General features: G+C 70.4%; 1 protein-coding gene across 2 annotated transcripts; it reads right to left on the reverse strand.

The window, feature by feature from the left end:
• Positions 1-41: 41 nt before the first annotated feature.
• On the reverse strand, positions 42-19,924 carry AKT1 (AKT serine/threonine kinase 1). Of its 2 annotated transcripts, XM_038545910.1 has the most exons (15): positions 18,519-18,537; positions 17,926-18,049; positions 17,449-17,587; positions 9,019-9,147; positions 5,831-5,942; positions 5,542-5,689; positions 5,268-5,399; positions 5,122-5,187; positions 3,843-3,911; positions 3,610-3,735; positions 3,410-3,538; positions 3,114-3,328; positions 2,580-2,667; positions 968-1,070; positions 42-856 (listed from the first exon to the last, which is right to left on the reverse strand). In XM_038545910.1, exons 3-15 carry the CDS (start codon positions 17,492-17,494, stop codon positions 777-779), a joined length of 1,443 nt encoding a protein of 480 aa, XP_038401838.1. In that variant the 5' UTR covers positions 17,495-17,587; positions 17,926-18,049; positions 18,519-18,537; the 3' UTR covers positions 42-776. The 2 variants fall into 2 exon arrangements, with proteins under 2 accessions (XP_038401838.1, XP_038401839.1); XM_038545911.1 differs by lacking the exons at positions 17,926-18,049; positions 18,519-18,537 and adding an exon at positions 19,881-19,924.
• Between the last annotated feature and the right edge of the window lie 481 nt (positions 19,925-20,405).

Raw genomic sequence — 20,405 nt, forward strand, 5'->3', positions numbered from 1 at the left:
GCCGCCTCACTCTTTACCCGCCACCCACCAAAACCAGCCACAAAGTTGAAAAGCAGTGTTTATTGAAGAATTCGGAGGGAAAGTTTCATAATAGTAAAAATAGTAAAGTTGAATGTAAAAAGCGCCCCCGTGCAGCACAACGTCGGGCCGCGAGGCGCGGAGGGTGCTCCGAAGGCCCCTCCGAAGGGCACTGGGCGCACGGCGGGCCAGTGAAGCTGCTCCGGAGGACACGTGATACCTGGGACACCACCGAAGTGGGATGGCCCCAAAGGGACAAAAGGGGGGGAGGGAGGGGCTTTCTTGTCACTAAGATTAACAAAACCCCAAGATGCACGTGAATAGCATGATACACAGCAACGGATTGCAACGTCGTTCCTCTGCCTCTCGGGCGAGCCCGGCCTGGCCTGCCCCGGGAGGGGACCAGGCCAGCGTGCCACGGCCAGGCTGGGCCAGGACAGCCGGCGGGAGGGACGGGGGCCGCAGGCGCGTGGCTGCGCGAGGTCCTCAGCCTTTTCCTATGTGAGGCTAATCGTTCTGAAGGCCAAGGCCGTGTCTGGAGACCCGGATGAAATAAATTAGAGAAGCGCGCAGGACCCCTTCCTCGGGGCCGCCGGTCTTCCCATCCCCGGAGCAGGGCGCGGCTCCTCCCAGTGCATCCAGAACTAAACACGAAATCCTAACGGTCCTGCCAGGCTTCCTCCCCGACCCGGGGCCGGCGCGGTGGGCGGCGCGGTGGGCGGCGCGGTGGGCAGCGCGGCGCAGCCAGCCGGCCTTCGTCACGCCGTGCCGCTGGCCGAGTAGGAGAACTGCGGGAAGTGGGGCCTCCGCTCGCTGTCCTCCCCCTCCATGTTGTCACCTGCAGCCGGTGGGCGGGAGGTGCGCTCAGACCCCGGAGCACGGCTGCCGTGCCCGAAGGCCGGCCTCGCAGGCCCTCCCGCCAGGGAGCTGGGCGGGCTGCCCTCCTCACCTTGGTCGGGCGGCGTGATGGTGATCATCTGGGCCGTGAACTCCTCATCAAAATACCTGGTGTCTGTCTCCGACGTGACCTGAGGCTTGAAGGGCGGACTGAGCTGTGGGGGGCAGTTAGGGGCGGCAGGTTAGGGGCTGAACTCTGCCCTGCCCCTGGGGCCTGAGCTCTCCCCCTCCAGGAACCCCCGGGAACGGGGCTCTGGCACGGAGACGCACAGAGGGGGCGGCCCGGGCCCTGCACACGCGGCCCCGCCACTAGGGCCCACCGGGCCAGGCTCCCGGCCACCCCACAGCTGGCCCCGCAGCTGGCTGGCTCTGCAGGCCCAGGCCCCCGCGCAGAAGGCCACAAGTCCGTTCTCTTTTCTAGCTTTCATGACTTTCTGGTTCTCTGACGAGGTAGGAAGGAGATGAAGAGGGACTCCACAGGCCAGGATGGGCTCCCAGCCCCATCCTTGGGTGCCGTGCACACCCCTTCCTGACCAGAGAGCCACTGGCCCAGCTGCCAGGGGCTTCCACTCTGATCATTCATGATAAAGGGCCAGGCCCATCCCCACGGCCCCCGGACCCCCCACCAGGGCCAGTGAGTAGTATTCCCATGCAGTGCCTCAGGGGGACCCAAGAAGCAGCCAGTGCTGGGGTATGAGGTGCACGTGACATGCCCCAGATCCACACAGGGCTCCCAGGGCCCTCCCTGCCCAACCTCCCACCAGGAGAGGAGGCCAGGCCTTCCTCTGCATGAGCTCTCTGGGGCCTCGCCTGGCACAACGGGGAAGGGACAGTCCTGAGTGCACGGCCTGGCTGGCCTCATTGGTGGCTCCAGGACAACAGCGCAGCTGGCTGAGTTAGGCCGCGGAGGTTGCGGGGGGAACTGTAGGGGACGTGCCCGTGGGAGGGCCCCCCAAGCAAGCACTGCCCTGCAGTACTCCAGGGCTGCCCCTCGTGAGCTAGCAGGGGTCAAGGTTGGGCAGCAGCTGGGCTGTCGGAGGGCAGAGCCCGGTGGTGGCAGACCTCAGGGCAGGGTAGTGGCTGGGAGCTGAGCAGGGTGGGGGCGCCCCGTCTCGCAGACAGGGCGGAGGCCCACCCGGTGTGTGCGGCCTGCAGGGGAGGGGAGAATGGAAACCAGGTGGGAGTCTATTTGGTGACAGGTGTGCAGCACGCCCTGGTCCAGGCTTCCTGACCTGCTGGGCCACTGCGCCCCTCAAGTCCCTCAGAGGGCAAAGGACAGAGGAATGGGGGCAAGCGGCAGCTGCCTCGCTCCTGGGAGGCCTCCTGCATGCGCTAGGCAAGCGGGTGCTGTGCCCCGATCCCACGTGCTCAGGGCGGCAGGACGGACTATGGACAAGTGGAGAGAGTGGGAGGGCAGGGTTAGGGCCCCCGCTCCACTGCCAGGCTTCACGGGCAGCCTCAGGGACGGGGAAGCCTGAGGCCCAAAGCTGACAGGGCGCCGGGTTCGGGGAGTCCACGCCCCCACACTCCCTCTGGGGGTTGGACCGAGGGAGGACCCTGCGGGAGGACCCTGTTCGGGGCTTGGGAGGAAATCCCGCAGTGCAGACCCTGTAAGCCTGGAGAAGGGGTGGGAAGGGGGGAGATGCGCCAGGCCACCCACACACCTTCTTCTCGTACACGTCCTGCCACACGATGCTAGCGAAGAAGCGGTGCTGCATGATCTCCTTGGCGTCCTCTGAGCCCCCTCCGAGCCTGCGGAGGGACACGTCAGGGGCTGCCATGCCTGGCTCAGGGCTCGGGCCCCTCACCGGGCCCTCCTCCTGCTGGGGTCTCGGGGCAGCAGGGAGGACGGTGCAGGGGGCACAGCCTGGGGCTGGGGGGCACGGGAGAGGGGAGCCGGTTTGAGGGTGATGGTCCTGGGGCGGGGGATGGCACTGCCTCCCTGGGGGCAGTGGACAACACCAGGCCATGGGCCAGGCTCCTGCACGAGGAGGACGTCGGGGAGGCAGGTGCTGCCGGCAGGGCAGGGTCTTCCTGAGCAGGTGTGAGAGGCTGCGAGGTCCCCATCGGCCCTGGCCGAGGACGTCACACATCAGCCACCAGCGTGGCCCGGAGGCTGGCCCGCTGTCCCTGGGGGGCACGGGCACGGGGGTGGGGTGGCCCACCAGCCCCCTGCTGGCTCAGGGCCGCGGGCTCACCTCTGCTTGGGGTCCTTTTTGAGCAGCCCTGAGAGCAGGGACTTGGCCTCAGGGCTGAGCGTGCGCGGGAAGCGCAGCTCCTCCATGAGGATGAGCTCGAAGAGCTTCTCGTGGTCCTGGTTGTAGAAGGGCAGGCGGCCGCACAGCATCTCGTACATGACCACGCCCAGCCCCCACCAGTCCACCGCCCGGCCGTAGTCGTTGTCCTCCAGCACCTGGGGACGCAGGGGCGCGGGTCACAGGCCGCCCGGGGGACGCGGGGGCCCAGGCCCCCTGGGGACGCGGCAGGTGCGCACCTCGGGGGCCAGGTACTCGGGCGTCCCGCAGAAGGTCTTCATGGTGGCTCCGTCCTTGATGCCTTCCTTGCACAGCCCGAAGTCCGTGATCTTGATGTGCCCGTCCTTGTCCAGCATGAGGTTCTCCAGCTGTGGGGGGGCGGGTCAGTGCCAGCCCCACCCCCTGCAGCGCACCCCCCAGGCCGCTCCCGCCCGCCCACCTTGAGGTCGCGGTAGACCACGTTCTTCTCCGAGTGCAGGTAGTCCAGGGCCGACACGATCTCGGCGCCGTAGAAGCGCGCCCGGTCCTCGGGGAACACCCGCTCCCGGGACAGGTGGAAGAAGAGCTGCGGGACAAGGGCGTGACGGTGTGGGGGCTGCGGGCCGAGACCCTGCCTCCCGGGCGGGACCCCAGGGCTCAGGGCCAGCCCCACGCACGCCGCGGCCACCCTACCTCGCCCCCGTTGGCGTACTCCATGACGAAGCAGAGGCGGTCGTGGGTCTGGAAGGAGTACTTCAGGGCCTGCGAGGGAAGCAGAGCTGGTACGCGGCCCCCGGGCCCCGCAGGACGCCCGACGCCCACGGGCCGGTCTTGAATCTCAGGCAGGTAGGGTCCCGGAAGCTGGCGATCCTGGTGACCGCGTGGAGGCTTCCCCCGGGCTCGGGGCCCAGCGCGGGACGGGGTACGGTCGGCAAGGGGAGGACACGCCTGGGCAGAGCTTCCCGGCCGCCCTCCCACCCCACACCACCAGCGGCCTGGCCGTACACGGACCGAGTCGTCCCCACAAGTGACTGACCCCGGGTCTAGCCCAGCCGCCGGGGAGGAGCCCCATCCACGGAAAACACAGGACAGGCTGGTCTCTACCGGCCACAGACTCGGGCAGCGGGGATAAGCTGTGCCCCGTGAGCCCTGTCCCCTTGGAGAACCTGCAGAGGGGGTGCCACCGCCAGGGCCGGGGGTGGGGGGGGCAGCGTGCACGGACCCCGGAGGCCCTGTCGAGCGCGGCAGGGTGCTGTGGTCATGGGGGTGCGCTGAGGGGGAGGGAAGGACACAGAGCCTGGACACGAGCAGCAGGAGCAAGGTGACACAAATCTCAGGCAAAGCCAGCATAAAGAATGAGTCTGGGCTAAAAAATGAGACCTTCTTTAAAAATGTCGGTCACTTCTCCTAAGAAAACGTTTTAAGGAACAGAAACTTTAGAGAAGTACAGCCCCTTCCCTACTTTGCTCCTGCTTTGGATCAGGCGGTCCCCTGGGCTGAGGACACCCTGAGTAGGTGACGCAGCCTGGGGGTGGGGGGGAGTCCCAGGGAGAGCCCGGGTGGGGGCAGCGCCCGGCCAGACCCTGCAGGTGAGCGCGGGCCCATCCACACCTCCCAGGAGCTGGCCGAGCCCGGGACGGCGCTAAGGCTAACGGCTTTCCGGACGCTCCTCCTGGGCCAAGGGCCCCCCAGGATGAGACCCTCCTGGCTCCAGCCTCAAGGGGGGAGTAGCCGGAAGGGGGCGTGCAGGGCAGGCACGGGGGCTTGGGGTCCTCCCAGGGCCTCGGGCAGCGCGGGGGGAGGAAGACCCCATTCCGTGCACGGGGGCACAAACCACCCCCGCCTCCCGGCATCCTCGCAGGTGTGCCCACCCTCGGCCAGGCACGCGGGGCTTCCGCGGACAGGCTGGTGGCAGGGAGCCCCCGGCCCAGAGCCTCACCCCCGCAGGCAGCCCGGCGCCTCCAGGACTCACCGTCAGGAAGGGATGCCGAGAGTTCTGGAGAACACGGTTCTCCGTGAGCGTGTGGGCAACCTCGTCCTGGAAGACAGAGCCCGGTGAGCCCCCGCCTGCCCCTGCCCGCCCCCACACCCCGGCCAGGCCCCGGCCCCGTGCCCCACCTTGGCCACAATGACCTCCTTCTTCAGGATCTTCATGGCGTAGTAGCGGCCCGTGGCCTTCTCCTTGACCAGGATCACCTTCCCAAACGTGCCCTTCCCCAGCAGCTTCAGGTACTCAAACTCATTCATGGTCTGTGGGGCGGCGGGCAGGCACCTGGGGTCAGGGCGGCCCGGACCCCCCCGCAATCCCGCATCCCAGCCCTACTCCTCCCACAGGGCTCCCAGTGGCCACAATGGGGCGGCCAGGCCCCTCTGAGCTGGGGGAGCGCCTCACCACACGGTGCTTGGGCTTGGCCAGGGACACCTCCATCTCCTCAGCCCCCGAGTTGTCACTGGGCGAGCCCGACCGGAAGTCCATCATCTCTTCCTCCTGCCTCTTGAGCCCGTCGGCCACTGTCTGGATGGCAGTCGTCCACTCCTCCCTGCAGGGCCGGCACGTGAGGCCCCGTGACCCCGGCCTGGACACGGGGGACAGCGAGGCCTGGCTCCCCACAGGGCGTGTGCCCTCCCCACCAGGGAGCAGAGGCCCCGGCACCCAGCTGCCCCGTGCATCCATCTCATACCGCTCCTCGGGTGTCTCCACGTGGAAGGTGCGCTCGATGACCGTGGTCCACTGCAGGCAACGGATGATGAAGGTGTTGGGCCTGGGCCGCTCAGTCTTCATCAGCTGACATTCTGGGGGCAGGGCTGGCAGGTGAGTCTGCACCCCCGCACACAGGGCCCACCTGCCCCCGGCCCCGGGACCCCACCACCAGGTCATGCAAAGCCCTATCCCATTCCCATTCCACGCCTTGGCTCCCCTGCTTGTAAAACCAGGGGTGGGACCCCTATTCCAGTCCTGACACTGTGCTGGCAGGCAGTGAGGTGCCCCTGCAGGGCTGGCTGAGGCCGGGTCACCTCGGCCCCATGTCATCCTCTCCCCTGGTCCTTCGGTCTCTGAGCCCGTGCTGCATGCCAGGCAGCTCAACTGGCCGGAGGGAGGAGGAGGAGGGATGCCCCAGGGGCGGGGCAGAGGAGGGAAAGCAGCTGGCCCCCGAGCAGGAACCCCCTGCCATTTACCCAGCCCACGCCCCCCCCAGCAGGGCCAGTCCCAGGGCAAAGGCCGGTGGGGACTCACCCTTCAGAGACGCCGCCTGTCCTGGGCAGGCAGCTGGAGGACATGACCCTCCCTGGAGGCTGCTCGGGCTGTACCCACCCCACACGATGGCATTCCCCCACCACCACCCGAGGCTGGGGATTCCAGGCGCATGGCAGGAACACGGAGACACATATCCAGAGCACGCACACACCTGGAGCATGCACAAACCTGGAATGTGTGCACACCGGGAGCTCATACACAGCTGAAACACACGCACACTAAGGAGCTCAGAAGCATGCTCATGGCCGGAACAGGCACACACTTGGAGCAGGCACACAGCTGGGATGCGTGCACACCGGGAGCTCACACAGCTGGAACATGCACGTGCCTGGAGCAGACACACAGCTGGATTGTATGCACACTAGGAGCTCATACACAGCTGAAACGCGGGCACACCTGGAACACACGCACACTAGGAGTTCCCACACACTGGAAGCTCACACACAGTTGGAACACACACACACCAGGGGCACGCTCATGGCTGGAGCACGCACACACCAGGACTGCACACACCTGAAGCGGGCACACAGCTGGACCAGACACACAGCAAGAGCAAAACACACCAGGAGAATGCACACGCCTGGAACAGGTACACAGCTGGAGCACGCACACACCTGGAGCAGGCACACAGCTGGAGCACACACACACCTGGTGCAGCCACACAGCTGGAGCAGGCACACAGCTGGAGCACGCACACACCTGGAGCAGGCACACAGCTGGAGCACGCACACAGCTGGAGCACGCACACAGCTGGAGCACACACACACCTGGAGCAGGCACACAGCTGGAGCACGCACACAGCTGGAACACGCACACAGCTGGAGCACGCACACACCTGGAGCAGGCACACACCTGGAGCAGGCACACAGCTAGAGCACACACACACACCAGTAATGCACGCACACCAGCAGCACAGGGGCTGTGGGGATGCACGAGGCCCCAAGAGGGGTGTGAGCCAGTCTGGGGTACCGCTGAGAAATTCTAGGGCGACGCTGGCCCAGTGTGTGTGAGGGCCCTAGCAACCTCAGGGGGGCCTGGCCGGGCTCGGCAGAGGTAAGGAGTGGTCTACCGGGGCTGGGCCTGGCCTATGTCAACATGGGGATGGGGGACAGAAAGCCTTGTGGCCTGTGTTCTCCGTCCCGCACACCTACCTCCCACTGGCTCATCAGAGACCACCAGCTTTTCCCAGAACCTAGGCGCCTGGTGTCCGTCCCACCCTGGCTTCCTGTGCCCCCACCCCTGGAATCCATCCCCAAGGAGAAGCCCGTAGCCACAGAGGCCCCCACCCAGCCACCTCCCCGGCTTCAGGGCCCCAGCCCCAGCCCCTCTGCATGGCGCCTGCCTCCCGAGAGCCTCTGTAGGCTCTCTGCCCGCAGGGAACATTCCCCAGGGCCCCCACAGCCCTGCCAGCAAGGTGGCACCCACCCCAGCCAAGGAGGCACTGGGCGGAGCCCAGCCAGCCACCAGGCTGCAGGGACAGGGGTGCCTACCTCCTTGGTCTCCCGTCACCCTGGAGCCCCTACTCTATGGCTGCTCCGAGGAAACCTGAAGACGCGGATGGGGTCAGGACTCAGTGGACCCGGGTCATGGTAAAGGTCCCCTGGGAGACCCCCAGGCAGGAGACTTACAGGGCAGGGGCTATGCTCCCCCCCGGACAGAAGCCCTCGGTGGGGGGCTACGCTGGCCATGCCCCTTGCCCCTACAGCACAGCGCTGGCTACACCGAGAGGGTGGGCAGGACAGCCAAGGTCCAGGACCGCCCAGCTCTATGTCCCTGCCGCCCACACGGAAGCCGTGAGTCCCTCCCCATCACCCCTGCCACCTCCCCGAGACTCTGGAGCAGAACCTGGGCCAGACGTGGGGGAGCTACAGGACCCCAGGCTCCCAGGCTGAATGGCAGGGAAGGCAGAGGGACCCGGAGCGTGGAGATGTATAAAGGAGACTAGGGTGGAGGCCGGACCCCCACAGCGGGCACCTCGTACCCTGGACGGCATCCCAAGACGGACCCAGGAGGTCTGTCAGTTCAGGAGCCCATCACTCATCCTCCCCCCCCACCGCCCGGGGCCGTGTCCCGGGTCAGCCCCGGGCGGCCCAGCTCCATGCCCAGGTCACCCGAGCCCCACAGGTGGGGTCGCACCAGCTGTCCCCACCCCTTGCAGGTACAGAGTAAGGCCACCGGAACACGGAGTTTAGAGAAAGCACCAGGCTTTCCAGCTTTGCAGGCTGCCCCAGGCCCCCTGCGTGGCACTGCCCCCCACAAACCACCACAGGGCCCAGGCCTCTGGGGGCTCCTCCTGGGGGGACAGAGGCTCCCGGAAGCCGAGTGCCCCTCTCGCACTCTCGTCCTGCCTCCACACCCAGACCGCCGTGAGCTCCAGGTGGCGTCCAGCCCACTTGCTGTGCCCCTCAGCCAGGCCCTCGGACGCCAGAGCAAGCGGCCCCGGGACAGGTCCGGGGTGGCCCGCCTCGGAGCTCCCGGCAGCCAGAACCAGCCGCACGCTAGTTCCCACGGGGACTCAAAGCCAGCCCCGCCGCCCTGCCCTCCTGTCCAGCCAGGGTGGCCCCCGCGCCCAGCGGTGCCCAGCCGCGGCCCGGGGAGGCCGCACGCACTTACGTGCCACGGAGAAGTTGTTGAGGGGGGACTCTCGCTGCTCCACATCCTGGGGCCGCTCCTTGTAGCCGATGAACGTGCCGTCGTTCTTGAGGAGGAAGTACCGGGGCCGCCAGGTTTTGATGTACTCCCCTGAGGACACGGCGCGGTGAGGGGACGCGGCCGCCGGACCCTGCCCCATCCGCCCACGGAAACCCCGGCCTAGCACACGCACCCAGGACACGCTAACCCGAGGACGCTGCCCTCGCTCCCAGCAGGGCGGACAGGGGTGCCAGCGTGGCAGGGCTAAGGGCTCCCCCCACCCACCTGGGTCCGGCCAGGCGGCGGCCGCCAGTTACTGCAGGGACAGCGGCCCCCGGCCTGCAGGATGGAGCCTGGCGTGTGGCATCGAGGGGACAGCGAGTGGGACTCAGGGCGCCGTCTGCAGCAGCACCCCGCCCCCGGGCCGGGCACTGGGACACTTGCCTCCCCGCACCCCCCACCGTGCACATCGCGGGCATCAGGGCAAAGCCAGGCCCAGGTGTCCGCGTGCTCCCCGGGCTGCGACCTGCCACCCCTGACCCGCACGCCCACGGATGGGCTACCCAGGTACACGGGGAAGCGTTCCCCAAGTTTCGCCACATCAGCCATAAACAGGCGTTCGCACTTAAGAACCAGAGCAGATGTCCTCTGCGATGTTCGAGCGACTGTCATTTTTCATACTGACACCCCGAAAAAAAATGTTTCATTTCCATTTTGCCGAGCAAGGAGTTTGCACAGCGACGAAGAACTTACTAATTAGACAACTGCTTTATCGCAGGAGCCACTGGGCAGCAGGTGGGGGGAGGCCGGGTCCCCACGCTCTGGGCCGGGCCCTCCCTCCCGCAGGGCCCCGCGGCAGGGGCACCGGCACAGGCCTGCTCAGGGCCAGGCACCGGGGGTGGGGGGGCTCCCCGCCTCACTGCCCAGCGCCTCCACCAACCCAGCGGCCTCTGAGACCCAGCCCTGGCTCCACGACACCTGGTGGGGGCTGGGGGGTCACCCCGGCCCTACGCGGCTGGCACAGAGGGACCCGAGTGAGGGCAGCGACCCGCCCGGTACCCCAACCGCACTCAGCGGGCCCTCCACCCCGATCCGCCGAGCCCCCAAGCCCGCGAAGACGGTCGGCTGGGAAGGCTGGGGGGACCTCGGGGCCCGGGACCCGCCCGGCGCCCCCACACCCCTTCCCCGCCGGTGCAGCGGGTGGGCCCGAGCGAGGCGGCCCCGGGCCGTGTGCAGCCCACCACCCGCGCGGGCCCGGGCGCGCGCTCCCACCCGCCTGCGCGCCAGTCTGGAGCTGTCGGCCCCTGATGGAGTGGCTCCCACCCCGCCAGCTGCCGCTCCCCGGGACGCTAACTGAGCGGGAGAGCGATGAGCGCCTCGCCCGCGCCGCCCCGGAAATCCATCTTGATTCACCAACTGCCGCCGGCCCCCACCGCGCCCAGCACCGCGCCCCATGCGTGCAGCCGGCACGTGTGCGCCTGCTCAGCCACACCCACACGCCGGCCGGGGCCTCAGTTTCCCCACGGGGTCCAGGATCCCTGGAACGGGGGTGCCGGTGCTGCAGTACCCAGGACTCACCCGGCCACTTGGCTGTGCACCTGCGGCACTCCAGGAGCCTTCACCCCACCCCGCTCCAGGGCCAGGAAGGTTCTGGAACCCAGAACTGGGGGAGGGGGGGCCGGGAGCAACGCTGGCAGGGACGAGGCTGAGCCCTCCACCAGCCCCAGACCCAGGGCACCAAGGGCGGCCACGGTCGGCCCCCAGCTGTCCCCCCGCCGTGCCCCACACAGCTGGGGAGCAGGGACCCCGGGAGGCTGGAGCCAAGGCTCCGAGACTCGCAGAGCCCCTTCTGCCGGGCGGGGGGCCGAGGTGGTGCCAGATGCGCCCCGGGCTGGGGCTGCGTGGGAATGCATTCAGCCACACGTTGGGGCCCCGGAGCCCTCCCCGCAGCGCTGGGCTGACAAGGACGGAGGGAGTGGGGGACGCAGCCGCCCTGTGCCTGCCCACCGCTGTCCTCGGGGGCTGGGGCCGTGGGGTCGGGGCGGGGACACACACTCCAGCCTTCACTGCGGCAGCTGACGACCACGGACGCCCGAGTGCCGTCAGGGCGCTGCTCCCGACGGGGCCCCCGCCACTGCCTCGGGGAGACGCCTGCCCGCAGCCAGGCCACGACCCCCGAGGGCTCTCCGTCCACCGCGTCCACCCCACACGGGGTCTCAGCACAGCCCCGGGACCAGCCTCAGGGGCGCTCGGCACGGCTCACCCTGCACCCCCGCCACGAGCGAGGCGCCCCTGCCCGGACGGTCTGCCCCTCGCCCCCGGTGGGCAGGCAGGGCGGGCGGCGTCTGGCTCCCCGCCCGGACTCGGCCCTCGGCCCTGCAGCCCCACACCCGCCCTCGGAGGCCGCGTCCTGCCCGGCCGGCAGAGGGGACTCCGCGCCCCAGCTTCACCCCACGCCCGTCCACCCGCAATAAGGGCTCCAGCTGCCCTGGCGGCACGGAGTGGGGTGCACGCAGACCAGGGCTCCCCACGTCCTATCCCCCTCAGGGCCCCACAGCCCCCGGCACGTGCCCTGCGCGTCCTCCACTACAGGGGCCCTTCGGACACTGCTCATCTCGGAGCCAGCTCGTCCCCAGGGAGAGGCTGGGGACCGCAGAGGGAGGGGTTTCCTCGTAGGCAGCCCCGGCCCCCCGCAGCCCAAGTCATACTGACAGGACTTGGGGACGGCACGGGCAGGGGCTGCGGGCCTGCGCCCTCCGGGCCACCCGGGCACGGGTCCCGAGCCGCACTACACCGAGGGCCGGCACCCACGCGGGGGGCAGTCGGGGGTCGCGCCGCATGCTCAGCCCAGGCCTGACGCCCGAGAGTCCTCCACGCTGTGACCCGGCCCGTCACCCCCAGGCCCCGGCCCACTCAGCCGCCACGCCCCGAGCCCCGCGAACGTTCCCTCCCAGTCCCCAGTTTTTGGGGAAAGTGCTAGATAAACACTTTGCCGCAGCAGCGGTGGCGGTGGCAGGCGGCGGCTGGCGGGGTGCCAGGCGGCGCCGAGCTGTTTCTCCACAGCAAAGCGAGCCCCAGCAGGCCCGGGGAGCGGGCGCCAGCTGACAGCGGCGACCGTGCGGTCCCCTGCCGCCAACACATCCATCGCGGGCCGACAGCTGCCGGGCGCCCATTTACCTTCTCCAGCACAGTGAGCAAACGGCCCCGCTGACGGCAGCCCATCCATCGCCGCCCGCCAGCAAGGGGCGGGCACGGGTCATCCCGGGGGGCCCGGCCTGCCAGGCCTCTGCCGGTGCAGCAGCCCACACACCCCCACTCACGCGGCCCCGGGCCTGGCGGGGCGAATCACGCCAACCCGCCCCGTGACCCTGAGCCGTCCCGAGGGCGGCGTTTGTGGGGCCGGCCCCCGGCAGGGCACGAGCGGCCGCTGGAGGAGGGCATACGCTGCCCTCCCGGAAGGCCCGCCTGGCGGGGGGGGCTCCTTGTGCCCCCTGGCTCCCTGGGGAAACTGAGGACTCTCACGGTCACCGATGCTGAGCAGAGACCCGGTCCTGCGGGCCAGGCTGAGCTGCTCACGGGGCTTCGGCTCTGCCCCCACGCAGGCAGGCCCCCGAGTCACGGCCCGGCAGACACAGGCAGCCTCAGGAACACGGGAAGGCATTGGGGGCCGCCGGGCGCTCCCTCCTGCCCAGGACGGTGCCCCCCACCAAACTCCGCGTCGTCCAGGCCCACTCCCGGGCGCGGCCACCCGCCCATCACCCCAGCCGAGACGCCCCTCCAGCCGCCGTGTTCCCCGCGCACCCACCTCCTCCGTGGGCACCACCTACCATCGGCCAGAGGAGGGGCCGCCCTGAGTCCCAGCCCCTGGGACATGCCCACGAGGCGTGGTCCCTGAGCCTGCGCCCTGGTCCGGGGGCCCCCGCCCACACCTCGGGCTCACTGCTGGTGTCCTGCCCCGGCAGCCCGGAGACCCTCACCCACATCACGGCTCTTTCGGCGCCCCTCGGAGAGGCCACAGCCCCACTGCCCTGCGGCCAGCTGCTGGCCCCTGCTCATCTCCCTGCGCACCCCCGCCCCCTCCCAGTGTCCCCCATCGAGCCAGCCACCGGGTCACCCGCCTCACCCTCACCTGCCCGCTCCAACGGACGTGCACCTGGCCCCACCGCAGAGGGGCTCGGCGAGGCTGGGTTGGGTGGGGGGTTCGGGGGCAGCCGCAGCCACTCCTCCGCCTCAACGAGCATCCTGGGGGCTGGGAGGGGAGTGGGCAGCCGCCAGGCTGTGGGTCCACCAGCTTCCCCCGTGTATGCCGGCCTCTTGGGCCACAGGCCTGGGGACGGGGACTGCGGTCATGGGGCCCCCCTGGGGATCTGGGAACCACATCCAGAGTCCGGAGACGCCACCTCAAGCCCCTGGGGTTGGCAGAAGCAGCATGGAGGAACCCCTCCCCTACAGGGCATCAAGTCTAACGCCCCGAAACACAGGCCAACTCCTGAAGGCTGGGGACGACACCTGACGGCGGGAGCAAGCGCGGGCCCGGCCACAGGGGATGCGCAGCTCCCGGAGCTGGCCCGGGGCTCGCCGCCCTCCCACCGCGGCCTGGGACCCCAGGGACCTGCGCCAGCCGAGCACAGGAGCCCCGGGCCGGGGCCGTCCGTGCCGAGCGACAGGAGCGGCGGGCACCGGGCCGCTGTGGGGAGCGGGCGCAGAGCCACCGCCACGGGCTCCGGTTACGGGGGGGGCCTCGGGGGGGGGGCGCTGGCCCCGAGCCCGGCCGGGTGTGCCTGGGCAGGAGGGACGCCAGGGGCGGCCGAGCCAGGGCCCACCCCACAGCGCTCCTCAGCACTTCTAGGAACCCGGCTGCTGCAGCCCCGGCTCGCCTCCCCCGAGAGCTGGCGGCAGGTGGGGGTCTGGGCGCGGCGCTCGGGGCCGCCCCCCCGCATCCCCCCCGCCCCCAGCCCGGGCCTCGCGCCCCTCCTGCATCAAGTGCGCGGTGCTGCCCAGGGCCCGCTGCAGGGAGCACGGCCCACCAGCACCCAGGCCCCTGCCCCGCCCCTGCTTGTGACCCCCCCGGCCCACCCCCTGCACGGAGCCCGGCCCCCGCAGGGCAGCCCTGCTCAGACAGCACACCACAGCACGGGCCCAGGCACCCAGGGCCGGCAGGCGGTGACCCCTCACCCCCCGAGCGAGTCACCCCAGCTTCCTCTTCTGTTGTTTGTTCTGCACGGAGAAGCCAACATGTTCACAAAACAGGAAACAGCCCCCAGTGGTGGTGGCCACGGCCACGGCCACACGCCAGGGCCAGCAGGCCCTGGAGCCCGGCTCCCGCCCCCAGGCCTGGCCCCCCTGCACCGAGCTGCCCTGGGGGCAGCCCCGGGCCCCCCACCCCACCCCGCACGGCACCAGCTGCCTCACGGACCGGGGGCTGCCGGGACCGAAGCCACAGCCACCTCGCCAGAGAAGCCGAGGAGGGGCAGCCCTGCCCTCCAGCCCAGGCCACGGGGCCAGGGGAGTGGATCCCCGCTTGCTTCGGTGTCCTGCCGAGCCCCTCACCCCGGGGGGCGGCCAGCCCCACCCCCTCCAACAAACAACAGCTGACCCCAGGGCAGGATGTGTTCTAGTGTGTTCAACAGGCCCATCTGCTGGCGAGGGCTCGGCAAAGCTGCCACCCCCTCCGAGGGGAGCCAGGCTGCACCCTCCACAGTCCGCCGCACCCACACGGGGCCCGCAGGACCAGGGACGGGGTAACGGACGGCGTCACCACTGTCCCCCACCTCAGAGCCACGTGGGGCACACAGGTAATGCCAGGGCCCCGGCAGGAAACAGGACCAGCCACAGCTGAGGGAGGGGCGGTGGGAGAAACACGGCCCGGGGAGCCCAGGCCCCACGTGCTAGGAAAGGGCTTTCCCGTGCCTGGAAAGGGCTCGGGGCACCGCAGGGCGGGGACAGGCCAGGGCCAGGCCTGCTGACCCCCGGCCACACAGGTCCCGGGAGCAGCGGCACCTGCGCCCCCAGCGCAGCTCTCCCCCACCCCCCCCCACCCCGCCACCCTCAAGCCCAGCTCCCAGACCGGGGGCCGCAGGCCAGCCGAGCACGCTCCCCGCGGGTCCCTCCTGGCCGATGGCCAGCCAGGGTCCGCGCGGGGGTGCCCGGGGCTCCCCGCCCAGGCCCAGAGCCCCCCCTCCATCCGCCCAGCTCCTCACTGCCTTCCTCCCCTCTCCTGGTCCCCCAGGTCCTGCTGGCCTGACCCCCAGGAGAACCACAAGGCGGCTGGGCGGACGGTGCCCACGCCGTCCTGGGCTCTGAGACTGGGCCCGGGGGACAGGGGAGCCCCAGAGCAGCTGCAGACACGCAGGCCGCGACCTTCGCGCAGGGTGGTCGGAAGACAAAACTGGACGCCGCAGGCCGCTGGCTAGACCTACACCCTGGAGCACGCGTGGGTTTTTAATTGTCAACCTTTAGAAATCAGGAGAATGCACATAAGGGAGCTTTGAAAATGCACATTTTTTGAGCAAAACACCAAGCCCACCAGCCTCCAGCAGCCAGGCCTGGGCTCAGGTATCTGCTTATCACTCAGCTAACGTGCGTCAGAACAGCCGCCTCTGCTCAGGAAGCCCACCCGCCCCTGGGGTCCCCGTCGGCCCAGCCTGCCGCCCAGCCACCCAAGCCTTCAGCAGCTTGGGCTCACTCTCCCGGGGACCCGCTGCCCACTGGACACACGGGGACACTGAGGCCCAGAGGGCTTGCCTGGCCCCCGGAACGGGTCAGTGCAGGGCTCAAGCCCCGGCGTCCCCACCCAGGCCGGCCTCCCCGCTACCCACCACGAGCGCTCCGGCCTCGGCATGCGGCATCAGGTCACCCGGGAACAGCCCCAAAGTCACTCCCCACGGATGGACACCTGCCTCCCCACGGGGAGCTGGGACCCCCTCTCCTGGCCTGAGGCTGGGGCCTAGAGGCCTCTGAGGCTGGCTGCACCCTGACTGGAGGCCCCCCACAAGCCACGTGACAAATGTCAGCAGGCCGTGCCCTGCCACCATTCCTATCATTTACTGGGGGAGACCAAGGCCCCGCGAGCTCAACAGATTTGCCCTGGGTGGGGAGGGGTCACAAAGCGACCAAATCAGATTCAAACTCAGCTCTCCGGATGCCCCCTGGCCCGACACCCCACAGCCCCTTCAGGAGGCACACGCCCTGAGTAGCAACCGAAAAGGCACCCCTGCCCCAGCCCGGCTGGCAGGGGACGTCCCCGTGCCTGGGTCAGGGGCCCTGGACAGCCCCGAGGCCCAGGACCTCCTGGGTCAGCCCTTCATCTAATAGTCGGTCAGCAAACGCTTGTCAAGGATGAAGAGGCACCGGTCCCACGAAGGGGACTGTGGACGCGTGCTGCTGCCAGGCCCGGGGCGGGTGAGGGGGAGGGCTGGCCAGGGGTCCTGGGGGGCCGAGGAGGACGGAAGCGGGGGGGCCGGGTTCTTAGGGGAAGCTAGGCGGAAGGGCTCCCCCGGACCGCAGGGCCCTGAGCGTCCTGGCCTGTCTGCAGTCCCCGTGCAGCGGCCTCCCTGCAGCGGCCACACAAGCTCTAGAAACACAGCTGACCACATCCCTGACCCTGCGCCTCGAGCGCTCGGCAGCCCCAGCCCCTCCTCCCTGCCCCTCCGCGCCTCCCCCCGCCGCTCCTCCGGCTCCCCGGCCTGCTCCGCTGGGGAGCCCCTGTGCACCCTCCAAAACCCAGACACCTGCTTTTGCCACGCCCCCTGGCTGCTCCCCATGTCTGAGGATCCCCCTCCCCACAGCCCGTGGGACGCTGCAGTGGGACGGGGCACCCCCCTGCCATCTGCTGCAGGACGCGCACGAGGAGTGGCTGACTAGCCAGCTGGGGTCACCAGAGCCTGGGCAGGAACAGGTCCGGAGGAAGAGGAAGTGGGGTGGGGGCAGCTAATTCCCGCTCTGGGCCAGGAGACAGTCACTCGCCAGGGGCACCTGGACGGGAGGCCAGTCCGTCCGCCGCTACCCATCCCGGAGCAACAGAGGGCCGCGGGCCCGGGGCCCCGTGGGTGCGGACAGGGCAGGCCGGGCGGGCGCGGGCCAGGCGGCTCGCTGCTCCAGCACATGCACGCCCCGTGCCGGGCCCCGGGGTGGTGCGGAGCCCCCCCAGCCCAGGCCCGAGGCGGGCAGCAGGCCAGGCGCAGCACCTCAGCCCTGGCCTCAGGAGCCCTCGGGCAGTGCCCCGGGCCGCCAGCGAGCCAGGCCTTGGACGCGCCCCAGTGGCCTCCCTGCCTTCCAGGAAAGCGGGCAGGGAGGTGGCGGTGGCTCTCCCGCCCTAGGGACCCGGCCAGGCGGCCACTACGCCAGCCCGGCCACCCGAGGGGAGCCGGCCCCGGGACCCCTGCCCCAGCCCCAAGCCCCGCGGGCACTGACCTCTCTTGTGCAGCCAACCCTCCTTCACGATGGCCACGTCGTTCATGGCGCCCTGCTCCAGCGGGCCGGGGCCACCCCAGCGCCCCTCGCTGGCCCCTCTCAGCAGGGTCTCCCCGAGGCCAGCCGGCGTACCCAGCCTCTGGAAAAATCAAGGGGCAGCGTGTGAGGTTGTGTCCACCCCTCCAGCCCCACGGTGAGGCCAGGAGGCCCTGCGCACCCAGGATCCCCTGCGGGGTCCTCCCACCCCCTCACAGCCCTGAGCCACAGCCACTCCCCATGGCTCCCACCACGGCCCCCGACAGAGTCCAGGTTACCAGCCCTGCTCCCTGGGGCCGAGGCTGCAATCCCCCTGCCACCCCTCTCTGACCCCCAGGTCCCCAGGGTCTGCTGGCCCTCCTACATTCCCACTTCCCCCCGCCTGGCCACAGACCATTCCCCACCCCAGAGGCCCTCCGGGTATATCCCAGCCTCCCTAACCTGCCACCTCCTCCAGGCAGCCCCTCTGACTGCTCTGGTCTATGCTGCTTGGCCTCTCCAGGGCCCTGGTGAGTGCCCCTGAGCTCCCTGCCCACAGGCCGGGGTTCCTCCTTCTCGCCCCAGACTAGGAAAGAGGAGAAATTCAAACAGAACAAAGTAGGGCCAGGAGACCAGGCGGCTGGCGCAAATGAGAGCCCGGAGCCCTCCAGGGTGACATAAAATACCTCCCCCCAAGAAACCCCAAGCCCCTCCTAAACCACAGCACCCCTGCCGGTCTGAATCTGGTTCATTCATCCGGCCAGCACGGACCAGGCATCTCTGGTTTCGCCAGGCTCGGCCCCGGGGACAAAGAGAGGTTCACATGGTCCCATCTGAGAAGCACCCAGTCCAGGCTGGTCACAGACCCATAATTACAGCATTCAGGAGGCAACAAATGGGGGGGTGCTCTAGACAAATGCAGAGGCCCTGGCACCCGCCCTGGCCCACCAGCAGCCTTCCCTGGAGCAGACACTCTGGCCATTGAACCTGAGGGGCCCTCCCCGTCGCTCCCTGCTGGATGAACTCCTAGGCATCCCTCAAAACCCAGTTCACACCTTCACCCACTCTGTGCGTCCTGGGAGAGAGCACTCTTCCTGGGCGCAGTCCTCTGCGAGCCCTCCACGCGAGCACTGCCGAGGGCAGCCCGGGAGCCTCTCGACTCGGGGACCTCGGGCCCAGGACGCCAGGGGACCTCCGCAGCGAGCCCAGCTCGGCTCTTCCTACAGCTGCCTAGGCACCCTCTGGCCACGCACCTTACCGGCCTCCTGGGGCAGGGTGAGGACCCAGGGGAGGCTGCTCTGAACCTACGGTCTTAGGCTAAATTTAGAAGAGCGAGAAGCCCCCGCTGGCTGTGTGTACCGCCAGGCCAGGGAACACACTTTGCCCAGGGAGAAAGTGCCCAACGGGCCCCGCAGGCCACCGGCAGCCGAGCGCGGGGAGCAAGACCTCCAAGGACAGGGCTCCGAGCCCCGAGCCCCGGGGCAGGCCGGGGCCCCTCTGGGGACACAAGTGGGCGTGGCCTGGAGGCAGAGGGCTGGCCTCGGAGACCTCTGGATGTCCCCCGCCCCCACCCTGGCCTACGTGGGGCCGCGGCTGACAGAGTCAGACAGCTGTCGAGCCCCGCGTGTAAAAATATATCTGTGCACACACACAGGCTGGTGTGCATCTGCAGAGAAACGCACGCAGCAGGCCAGCGCGGCAGCCTCGGGGCGCACTCGGGGCGCACGGCCGCAGGGACGGGGTCCCCGTTTCCCACGGCTTCCGGACCCCAGGGCCTCCACCCCGAGGGCTGCTAGCGTCGTTATTATTTAGGGGATGGCTCAGGAGGCGCTGCCTGCGCTCACAGGGCCCCTTCCTCTGCCTCCAAAGGCCGCCGTGGGGCCGCGGGCTCAGCTCGCGCAGGGCAGGGGACCCAGGCCCGCCAGGCGCCCCCGCCCTCCCGTTGCACCGGGCTCGGGGCACACCCGGGCCCCCGCCCCCCGACAGCGCGCAGGAACCCCCGGCCGGGTGGGCGGCGCCCCCGGGCCCACCGCTCAGGCGCAGGCTGCAGGCCCGCAGCGGGCGCGGCCCACAAAGGCCGCCGGGCACCTCGCCATCACGTACAACTTTCCGTCTCGCGGCCGCGGAGGGCTCCGCCGCGGGGCCCCCCGCAAACTCGCCGCGGCCGCCGCACCCCGCGAGCGCCCCGCGCCCCGCGGCCGCCGCCTCCAAGGTCAGGAGGGAGGCCGGGCGCACCCCGCACCCCGCCGCCCGCCGCCCGCCGCCCCGGCCCGGCCCGGCCCGGCCCGCGCCCTCCCCGCCCAGGCCGCGCTCGGCCACTTCCTGCTCCGCTCCCCGCCCCCGCCGCGCCCGGGCCGCCGCCGCCAACAAAGCGCCCGCGGGAGGAAGTCGGGCCGGGGCGCGGGCGGGGCACTCACCGGGCGCCTCCGGGCCGAGCGCGGGCCTAGCCGGGCCGCGGCCTCCGGCGCCCGCCGCTCCGCATCCCCGCGCGCCCGCCGGGCGGGGCCGGGCTGGAGGCCGCGGCGGGCGGGCGCTGGGCGGGCGGGGCTCCGCGCCGCCGGGCCCGGTGCTCGTGGCGGCCGCCGGCTCGCGTCCCCCGGCTGCGCTGCTGCGCTGGCTGCGCTGGGCCGCCCGCCCGCCCGCCCGCCGCGCTCGTCCCGCCGCCGCCGCCTCCGCCTCCGCCGCCGCCGCCGGCCCGCCCTCTCCCCGCCCCGCGCCGCCCCGCCCGGCCGCCCGCCCACATCCGCCTCCGCCGCCCGGGGCGCCCCCGGCGCGGCCGGGGCGAGGGCGCGGCGCCGGGAGCGCGCGGCAGGCGGCAGGCGGCGGCCCAGGCTCCCCGCGGCCGCGTGCTGCCCGGCCTCAGTTTCCCGGCGCGGCCCGGTTCCGCCGCGGCCGGTGGGGCCTTCCCGGGGCTCCTGCCCCCGTGCGCGGGGGGAGGATGC

Source organism: Canis lupus, chromosome 8, assembly GCF_011100685.1.
Source record: "Canis lupus familiaris isolate Mischka breed German Shepherd chromosome 8, alternate assembly UU_Cfam_GSD_1.0, whole genome shotgun sequence".
Lineage (NCBI taxonomy): Eukaryota > Metazoa > Chordata > Mammalia > Carnivora > Canidae > Canis > Canis lupus.

Excerpts from the sequence above, each read along its gene's own strand:
- AKT1 (XM_038545911.1), bottom strand. The coding sequence starts at position 17,494 with ATGAACGACGTGGCCATCGTGAAGGAGGGTTGGCTGCACAAGAGAG. Across the intron at positions 5,188-5,267 it reads AGGAGGTCATTGTGGCCAAG|GACGAGGTTGCCCACACGCT; the intron begins GTGGGGCACGGG and ends TCTGTCTTCCAG. Across the intron at positions 3,912-5,121 it reads CTCGGCATCCCTTCCTGACG|GCCCTGAAGTACTCCTTCCA; the intron begins GTGAGTCCTGGA and ends CTTCCCTCGCAG.